The sequence below is a fragment of the Cannabis sativa genome, chromosome 8 (assembly GCF_029168945.1).
Source record: "Cannabis sativa cultivar Pink pepper isolate KNU-18-1 chromosome 8, ASM2916894v1, whole genome shotgun sequence".
Taxonomy (NCBI): domain Eukaryota; kingdom Viridiplantae; phylum Streptophyta; class Magnoliopsida; order Rosales; family Cannabaceae; genus Cannabis; species Cannabis sativa.
In genome coordinates this window covers 38,517,311-38,528,252 of record NC_083608.1, presented here as the reverse complement: position 1 = coordinate 38,528,252, position 10,942 = coordinate 38,517,311, and the positions used below count along the sequence as shown (strand labels likewise).

Here is a 10,942-nt window from a genome sequence, read left to right as displayed (position 1 = left end):
TATGAAAATAAACATGAATACATGAATATATATATGTACATATAAAAATAAATATAAAAATAAATTGAATATGAATGTACATATATAATCGGGATTATATAATATAAAATATATATATATATAATTTATATTATAAATGAAAAATTCGTATGTATATATATATGAATAAACAAAACTCAAAATAAATCAAGACAAACATATATAATCTGCTCTGATACCAACTATTAGATATTTAAATGTATAAAATGAAATATATGTATGTGTGTATATAAAATGCGGAATAAACGAATATATATACGATATAATTTAAGGATCGAAATACCTCCAGCCATTGATTTTTGAGCTTCAATCCCACAGAAGCTTTGATCTGCGAAGGAAACTGATTGATGTGGGTAGTCGGGCTTCCTCGCTCTCTCAACTCTCTTTAGATGGAATTTTCGCTGTTATGAACAGAATGAGTGAGGAGCTCGGGACCGAGACTCTATATTTATAGGTGAGATACTCCATCAGTATCTGTGCCACATTAATTGTCAGAATATTTTGACAATTAATTCAGGAAATCAAATCGGGTAATGAATATAAAAATCTGACCATATATAAAATATTACGTAATTAATTTTGTCTAGATTCAATGAATATAAAATATTCATTTATCACAAAATCAATTATTTATTTTATTCCTTAAATAAAAATATTCTAATATTTTTATAGTAATTTGGGCTAGCTAATTTTTCTCCCAAACAACGTAGATAATTATATTAAAAAAAATTAAACAAAGAAATCATTAAATTTTTTTTTTTTCATTTCCTTTGTTATTTTTTCATTTTTTCAAATACACTCTTCTCTTTCTCTCTCTCGATTATGCAGGTACCAAGACCACCACCCAACTGTCGTAAAGTAAAACTATTGAGAGTTTTGACGCAATTAACCCTTTTTGATTTTATTTAAGTCGGTCCAGGTCCAGGTCTGGGGCCGGGGCCGTGGTCTAAGTCTGGGATTGGGGTCGGGACCGGAGGAGTTCCATGTTGGGGTCGAAGTCTAAAATATTAATTATAAAAAAAAAAATTGTTTAAGAACATTTTGAAAGTGATTCTTTTTTTCAAAATTTTGATTCTTAATTAAAAATTTTAAAAGTGAAAATAATTTTATAGAACATATTTTTAGAAAATATTTTCACTTTTCTAATTAAAAAAATAAAAAACTGATTAAAAAACAATATATAATTTTCCTTAAAAAAAATAAAAATTAGACATTAAATCACTGAACTTTGACAAACAAACCTTACACATCCTTAGTCCAGTGGATGTGGGAAGTAGCCGTGGGTACGAAAAGAGAAAGAATTAATATGTTGTGGGTTTAATTCCTTCTCCATGATCCAAAATTTAGAATTCAGTCACAATAATCATGATCCTACCAGTTGTAAAATTAGGGACCCTCGCCATAAAAACCATCTGTAAACCCATTGCTAATCGCCTCAAGAAGGAAGCTGGCTTGCACCCCAAGTTCAGGAACCTCATCATCAAAATTGCCCAGGTTTTTTAATTTTCTGTTTTTTTCGAACTGATGGATGATTATCACTCTTTTTATTTGAAACAACTTAGACATATTTGAAATGAAGTTGCTGTACTTTACTTCAGATTACTGCTTTCTTTGCTTGTTAGTAGTTTTGTCTTTACTAGTCTAATGTCACTGGTGCTTGATCTCTGTTGGTTTATTCAGTTCAGTTCATCGATATGCATTTGTATTTTGTAGTCTTTGTTAAAAAAAGTTATTTATTCATTTTGATCAGTAAGAAAAATTATCCCCTTCGAGCTTGTGATCTTATTGGTGGCACCCATTTGTCGTTGCTTTGAACATTCTGTTCTATTATGGCAAGAATAATGTTAACATTTTCTAGGACAAAACTTTAACTTTGAAAGGCTGCTGATAGTTTATTAATTTCGTTTTGGACATTGATTTAGACAAACCATCGATTTACAACTCAAATGCAAAGAAGGATTTATGGACGAGCAACTGATGTTGAAATACGCCCACTAAATGAGGAGAAAGCTGTTCAAGCTGCTGCAGATCTTCTTGGTGAACTTTTTGTATTTTCGGTACTTACTTGCTGTGAATTCTCTGCTTTTATAAATGTTCAAAAACGAAAGGTTTGTTTGAATGTAAAATTATTGCCCATTTTTGTGTGTAATATAAGAGCTAGAAAGTTTCAATTCTTCCTTTAATGCAATCTTTTCAATTTTCACAAGTTCAATTTGTAAGATTGATGAAAACGAAATACAGAGAAGAACAGGAAAGAGACAAAGAGAGAGTATTGTTGAATGAGGAATTGTTCTTCTCATTATGAATAACAGATCAGTATATTTACATATATATACAGCTGAGATAGATAAGAGTTAGTTACAGGATTAGTTATGTACAGTTGGCAAATAACAGAAAGAAACTAACAACTGAATGAAAGAAAACTAATCCTAACAGAAATAACTAATCCTATTCTTCAACAGCCCCCCTCAAACTAAGTGTGGATAGAGAGACCACACTTAGTTTGTCTCTGAGAAAGGGAAACCTGGAGCTTGAAATAGCCTTTGTCAAAGTGTCTGCAAGTTGATCTTGAGAAGGGACATGATTAACTTGAAGCTGATGCTGCATAACTTTGTCCCGTACAAAGTATAGGTCTATTTCTATGTGTTTAGTGCGCGCATGAAGAATAGGATTGGCTGCAAGCATGACAGTACTCAAATTGTCACACCAGACAGTAGGAGGTGTGGACAATGAGATTTTGAGCTCAGTGAGTAGAGATTGAAGCCACGTTATCTCAGTTACAACAGCAGCTAGGCTGCGAAACTCTGCCTCTGTGGAAGACCTCGAAATCGTTTGTTGTTTCTTAGATTTCCAAGCAACAATGTTGGAACCAAAAAGAACATAATAACCAGTTGTGGAACGGCGGTCATCAGGATCGGATGCCCAATCTGCATCACAAAAGGCAGTGATATCATAGTTGGAAGATCTCTGTAGGTGAAGCCCATAGTCTAAAGTTCCAGCCAGATATCGTAAAATTCTCTTAACAGCTATCCAATGGGACTCCAAAGGATTTTGCATAAACTGAGAGACTTTGTTCACTGAATAGGCAATATCAGGTCGGGTAATCGTGGCATATTGTAAAGCTCCTACAACAGACCTGTATAGAGTGGAATCAAGGACATTATCACTGCCAAAATGGGACAGTTTGAGACCACTAGTCATAGGTGTACTGCTCGATTTGGCTCCCTGCATCTTAGTTCGGTTTAACAGATCTTGTATATATTTAGTTTGGCACAAATGCAAGCCTTTCTCTGTCTTTGTAATCTGAACACCCAAAAAATAATGAAGATTGCCAAGATCCTTTAAGGCAAATAAAGAACTAAGTTGAGAGATAAGAGCAGATACCTCTTTGTCATTGCTACCAATGACAATAATGTCATCAACATAAACCAAAAGATATGTTGTATGCACAGAATGTATTCTGAGAAAAAGTGAGGTATCTGCCTTGGCATGAGTGAATCCCAAACTGAGTAATGCAGATGATAACTTGGCAAACCAAGCTCTTGGAGCTTGCTTTAAGCCATACAATGCTTTTTGAAGTTTACAAACAAGATCTGGATGCTCAGGATCAATGAAACCCGGGGGTTGACACATGTAAACTTCTTCTTCCAAATCACCATTAAGAAAAGCATTGTTGAAGTCAAGTTGTCTAAGTGTCCAGCCTTTGGAAATTGCAACAGTAAGAAGAACCCGAATTGTTTCTAGTTTGACAACAGGACTAAAGGTTTCGTTAAAGTCAAATCCACTTTGTTGAAGGAACCCTTTAGCCACAAGTCTTGCTTTGTATTGAGTTTGACTTCCATCTTCATTTTCTTTTACTCGAAAAACCCACTTACAACCTATGCATTGGCTGCCAGGAGGTAGTTTAACTAAAATCCAAGTATTGTTCTTTTTAAGAGCATAGTATTCAGTATTCATTGCTTTGTTCCACTTTGGATCTTGTAAAGCTGTTTTTACTGTTGCAGGAACAAGAGATGCAGTGAGTACTTTTGGCTTTCGAACTCCGAATTTTGCTCTGGTTTGCATAGGGTGCTGGTTCACAACAGGAGGTGGAGAATGAGGTATTTGGGACTGTACGTGGGAGGCAGTGGATGGATTAGATGAGTTAACTGGTGTTGTTTGGGGAAAGGAAGGAAGATGAGATGAAGGAATGGATGTAGAAGGAGTGTCAGGTGGGTGGAATGATGAGTCAGAGGTGTGAACTATGACAGGTGGTGACAAAGAGACAGGTGGAGATGCAGATGTGAATGACATAGGTGAAAGAACTGGTTTGGGGACAGTAGCAGATTTTTGGTATGGGAATGTGGTTTCATTGAACAAGACATCTCGAGACATATATATTCGACCATCCTTGGCTAGACATTTGTATCCTTTTTGAGTGAGGCTATAACCTAAGAAAATACAAGGGGTAGATCTGTAGTGCATTTTATTTTTGTTGTAAGGCCTTAGGTTGGGAAAGCAAAGACAGCCAAAAGTTTTAAGAGCAGAATAATCTGGTTTGGTGTGAAACAATGTTTCATGAGGAGTAAAATTGTTTAGAACTCTAGTGGGCATCCTATTGATGAGATAGACAGAAGTTCTATATGCCTCATCCCAATACTTTAGTGGTAAAGATGAATGAGCTAATAGAGTCAAACCAGACTCTACTATATGTCTATGCTTTCTTTCCACAACCCCATTTTGTTCATGGGAGTGTGGACAAGAAACTCTATGAATGATACCACAGGATTCAACTAAGGATGTAAAAGCTCTGAACTCTCCTCCCCAATCGGATTGGAGAGACTTAATTTGATGATTGAGTTGTAACTCAATTTGTGTTTTGAATTTGATAAAGGTTGGAGGAGCCTCATCCTTGGTTCTAAGTAGATAGATCCAGGTGTACCTAGAGTAGGCATCAACAAAACTTATGTAATATCTATAGCCATTAGAAGAGATCACAGGGGCAGGACCCCAAAGATCAGTGTGTAGAAGTTGCAAAGGAGCTGTATATACAGTTTCTGAATTGGGGTAAGGCAATTTGTGATGCTTACCAAGACAACATGCAGTACACAACTCAAAAGCATTTTTATTGATAGAATTGATATTACATTTGGCCATAACAGTTTGTACAATTTGTTTAGATGGATGGCCTAGTCTATTATGCCAGAGATTAAAAACAGAGAAAGGTACACTGGAAGTATTGGTTTGACATTGAAACACAGCCTTAGATGAAGACAAAGTTGCTGCAGTAGAGGAATGACTAGGAGATTGAGAGACAGATTGCAATGGTTGATCAAACTTATAGAGACCTTTATCAACCTTCCCAACCAATAAAGTCTTCATAGTAACCTGATCTTTCACAAAACAAAAGTGAGGGTGAAACTCAAAATAGACAGAGTTGTCTCTAGCAAATTGAGATACACTCATTAAGTTTTTGGTTATATCAGGTACATGAAGTAAGTTATTTAATTGGAGAGATTGAGAGGAGAATGGAGAAATAAAGGAGTTGTGACCAGTATGAGAGATATGCAAACCTGAACCATTGCCCATTTGGATTTGATCTAAACCAGGAAACTCTTGTGGAGCCATCAGATTTTGTAGATCTGGAGTGAGGTGATTGGTGGCACCTGAATCCGGATACCAACTTTGATCAGTGACAGTATCTGGTGTTGCAACCATTGCCTGCATCTCAGCCATAGCAGCTGATCCATTAAAGGATTGGAAAGATTCTGGTCCTGTAAAGGATTTATCGAATCGGTAGAAGCACTGCTTGACTGTGTGTCCAGATTTGTGACATAATTGACACTGAACTTTAGGAGGACCAGAGCCCCTTCCATTGCCTGAGAAACCACCACGAAAATTTCCTCGAGAACCTCGAGGATTGTTAGCAAAAGAAGGATAAGGAGGAGGATAGAGATTACCAAATTGATGATGACCAGTACTGTAAGGAGGATAGGGGCTGTAATTTGTGTTTTGATGGTGAAAGTTACCACGAATAGAGCCTCTTCCTCCAGAAAAAGTGCCAAATTGGATTGGAGAGAAATTGTGATATCCTCCTCGAGTGGCTGATGGTTTCGATAGATTGGGTTGGGTTGCTAGATTTGCTTCTGGCTTTGAAATATCAAGATCAGATTCGGATGTCTCATTTCTGATTTCCTGAGCCATTAATAATGACTCAACCTCGGCAACAGAGTACTCATCTTTTCTAGTGGACAAAGATGTTACAAAAACAGAGTAATCTCTTGTGAGGCCATTAAAAATGGCTTCAATATGATCTTGAGGAGAAAGAACATGGCCTATGGAGGCAAGAGAATCAACAATGTGTTTGATTCTGAGAAGATAGTCATTCAGATTTCCAGTGAGTTTTGTGCGACGAAGCTGAGTTCTGAACTGACTTACCTTGGCTCGATTTTGAGCAGAGTAGTACTCCTCAAGTGTGCACCAGATTTGAGCAGCAGTGTTGCATCCCACCATGCGAGTGAGGATCTTTTCAGTCATAGAGGAAAGTAGCCAAGAGACAAGAAGGCTGTCTTGAACATCCCATTCAAGAAAATCTTCAGAGATACGATTTGCAGCTTCATCTGCTGCTGTCACGAACTTAGGTGGAGCTGCCACTGGATCGAGGAACTTGATTAATCTGTGACCTTTGATGGCAGCATATATCTGGTGTCGCCATGGAAGAAAGTTGTTTTCGTCGAGTTTGATGGATAACGTATGATTGAAAGAAAGAGACGAAGATCTTGATGAAGAGTTGGATCCGTTTGAACGAAGAGAGGAATCAGCTGAGGTAGCAGTCGCCATTGAACGAGAGAAGCTCTGATACCATGTAAGATTGATGAAAACGAAATACAGAGAAGAACAGGAAAGAGACAAAGAGAGAGTATTGTTGAATGAGGAATTGTTCTTCTCATTATGAATAACAGATCAGTATATTTACATATATATACAGCTGAGATAGATAAGAGTTAGTTACAGGATTAGTTATGTACAGTTGGCAAATAACAGAAAGAAACTAACAACTGAATGAAAGAAAACTAATCCTAACAGAAATAACTAATCCTATTCTTCAACACAATTCATTGTTTGTACATTTTCACAAGTACAAATCAAAATTGCCATTGAAAGGGTGCCTTTAGTAGAACTAGATATACTTGATGTTTGCTGATTTATGAAGCTGGAAATTGCACTTGTGAATTCTGAAGAATGCATTACATATATTTCTTGTTCTTCTTCTTCCTGTACACTTTGGTTGTAAAGAGTTTACTGCTTGATTGGTTCATCAATATGGAAAATATCCAAGTTGGCCCGTGTGATAATAATATAAGATGGAGAATTTCACAAGGAAGTTACCTCTCTGCACCCTTCTTCAATTAATCTTGCTTTACTTCATTTTAGTTTTACTACTATCTTCAGGTTGCTGGAGCTGCAGTTATTTTTGAGGTGCAGAGAAGCACAAGATCAGAAGCTAGGAAGGAGGAATTGCGCAAACAAGAATTACAGGTATTTATTGATATTATTACCTGACAAAGAAAAATTGTCTTTTCTATTTTCTTTTTGTCCTGCAATTGTGATTCGGAGTATTAACTCCTTTTTTAGGGAACATGGAAGTTTCTAAAACTAGAAACTGGATTGAGTCCTTTTTCATGTTTCTTATGTTACGTAGTATAAGTGTATGTAATTAGCATTTCCACCAAGTAGGTTACTAATAAGTACTTAGTAGCATATGATCTTTGACTAGTTTATAACTTATGAAAATGTATTACAATTACAAATAATGAGTAACAAATGACGAAACTTTCATGCCTAATTTCTTTTTGTTCCATCTTGTTTTTAGAATCTAATGAAGCATTATAAAAGAGATGGGAGATCTATCTACCAATCCATCATTCAATATATGATTGGATTAGGATATTTGTATTGCTGCATCATATTCTTCAATTGGAAAAACTTCTCTTGTTATGTTTATGAATATTGTTCTTTTAGTATGGGTGATTTAATTAGGGGCAGCTTTCTCTTTTCAATAAGATCTGCATATTTAATTGACAAACTGAGTTGAATCTATTGCCTAAATGACATCAAAATGCATTAGTTTCTGCAGTAACTTTACAATTACAGTGTGGATCAGGTGTGTTACACTCATTTGGTTTAGGTGTTTGAAACTGATTTTTCATTATAAAGAGCCGTAATTTAGATGATATTGATGTCACCACAAGATTAAAAAAAACAAAATACAATCCCTGATTCTGGTTAGATGCCGTACAATCAGCGGTGTACTCCACTTAAAGTTATCTTCATGATCTTTTCAAACTGTTCCAGGAAATGAAGCAGAGAGATGACAATATAGAAAGAGAAATTGAACTTCTGAAGCAAAAAATTGAAGAAATAGAACATCTTGCAAAAGAAAAAGGGTTTATGGTATTTTCAATTTCAGGCATGCTCATTCAACTGAAGATGGAAAGACAAAGCCCATCTGATCACAATACAATCAAATCAACTATGGCACTCTATCATCTTAATTCTGAAGAGCTAACATTCCTTAGTATGATATTCTTTTACTATTATTATTTGGAGTAAAAGCTAGGACAATGATTTTAGCAAGTTGTTAAAGGTTGTTTGTGGTGAGAAAAAATTTACAATTTTTATGTTATTGAAAAAGTTGGAGTAATGCATAGTTGGAAACTTATATCAAAATTAGTAATTTTTCCACCTGAACTTTGACATGTAGTAAATCGTGCCCCTTGAATTTTTTTGGCCGTTAAAAATTCTCCCTGAACTATTGAGATTGTTAAATTTAAGGACTTTTGTCTAATTTCATTCAATTTTACTGTTTCAGTGATTGTTTATGTACTAAACCATGCTCCCCATACTTTGATATCTACCAAATCATGCTCCTCAAACTTTGATAAGTACTAAATCGTGCCCCTTGAATTTTCATCCATGTTAGAATTTTTTACTAAAATTAGGCAAAAGTCCTTAAATTTAACAATCTCAATAGTTCGGGGGGAATTTTTAACGGCCAAAAAAGTTTAGGGGGCACGATTTAGTACATGTCAAAGTTCAGGGAGAAAAATTACTAATTAGCCTAATCAAAATTATGTGATTAAACTAGTTAGTTCTATGATTAATATATTGAATTTACACTGATATGATAATCAACAATTTAGTTTACTTATACTTGTACAGTGAAATGTCTTTTTCAAGGCATTAGTAAAATAAGCTTGTATTGAATGTATGGTTATATATCAAACTGGACCGATATTCACAGTGGAAAGATATCATAAATTTATTATAATGTCTTTTCCAAGTAAATATCACTTAATTGATCTTATATCAATAATCTTAATCCTAAGATGATTAGGTTTTGGTTTTAATGTATTACATGTATTCTTTGACTTATTCGTTAAAGCTAACCAATTGGATTGACCTAACACTTACATCTTTGAAACACGGTAGTGCAATTGAGTAGGAGCGCTAAATATAGATATAGAATCTATAGCTTCTATAAATACATAGAAGTGAAATGATGGTTTCTTTAGAGTTTGGCTAAACGAGTTTAAATGGTGGAGTACTCATTTCAGTAATTATATTAGTTTATTGAAATATCATTTACAAGTAGCTAAGTATTTTAAGGATAAAATACATTCAAGGGTAAAACGGTAAAATTCTCCCTACTCGATGTAAATCATTAATAGAGGATCGTTGATTATTTAGATTGAAATAATAGATAATTTATAGCGTATTTGTACTTGGTATAGAGTGTTCTATGTAATCAAGAGTGTAATTTTGAATCTATACTGGAGTTAGGAGAAATTAATAAGATAGAAAATTTACTTGGTAAATTCTAGAACTACTTGTTGGGAGCTTGATTATATGGGCTCATGGTCCCCATACTACTTGAAATAATATTGTCTTGCAGACTCAATTAATTGATTTTATTAATTGATTAGAATTCTGAATAAGACTATGTCTTATTTATGAGTTTCATTAGGCAAGGGTTATTTTGAGAAGGAAAAGAGAATTTAGGGTTTGTTTATTAATTAAGAGACTTTAAAAGGTCTAATTATTAAATAGATAGAATTGACAATTATAGAGTTAGAATTAAAAGATGGCATTTGAGAAAAGAAAGATAAGTTTCAATAAAATGGCAAAATTAAAAGGGAAAATTAGACTCTATACCCTTTTTATATTGTCATCTTTTATTTTTACCTTTTCTTTTAAAGTTTATCATTTTTACCTCTTTTTTCAACACTTTACCAATTTTGTCCTTGTCACTTCAATATACTCTCCATGTGACTCCCTTATGTCAGGATATTTTGGGTATAATACATATGAAAAGAGGTATGTTTCAATTAAATAAAAATAGGGGTAGATTTAGTTAATTGACAAATAAAAGAGGTATTTTTCAACATACCCCAAATTAAAACCCATTAGGCCCATATAGAATTTGACCAACATGGTTTAAATAAAGTCATTTTTATCTTTTTTATTCTATTTTAATTCAAAACCTAACCCTAAAAGCTACCATATAAATAGAATATGATAACTCTTATTTTCATAACATTATTTGATTCTCTTTGTCAGACAAATTGAAAATATACATGTCAGGTTGTTTTTAATATTATTTTTAGGTTAATTTCAAGTGTATTTTTAATTTAGTTTTACTCTTGTTTGGAGTAATTTTACGCTTTTTATTTTTTATTTTTGGAGATTTAAAATAGAAGAAGATTAGAAAATATCAAAGGAATAAGATGGAAAAAAGATAAAAAGATCTCACGAAAATATGATCTATAAAATAGAGAAAATTGTGCTAGAAAATAAAGTTAAAACTTCAAGCCTAAATTAGACTATTTTGTGATCGGATTTTGGAGAAAGTCCAAGCATAAAA

At 34.0% G+C, this 10,942-nt stretch overlaps 1 protein-coding gene across 1 annotated transcript; it reads left to right on the top strand.

Annotated features, from left to right (window-relative positions):
* Positions 1–1,272: 1,272 nt before the first annotated feature.
* Positions 1,273–8,748, top strand: LOC115698610 (OPA3-like protein). Its single transcript, XM_030625729.2, is given in 5 exon segments — positions 1,273–1,533; positions 1,962–2,096; positions 7,471–7,557; positions 8,374–8,467; positions 8,470–8,748. Coding segments are annotated over 5 exon segments (507 nt in total). The 5' UTR covers positions 1,273–1,404; the 3' UTR covers positions 8,532–8,748.
* Positions 8,749–10,942: the final 2,194 nt, after the last annotated feature.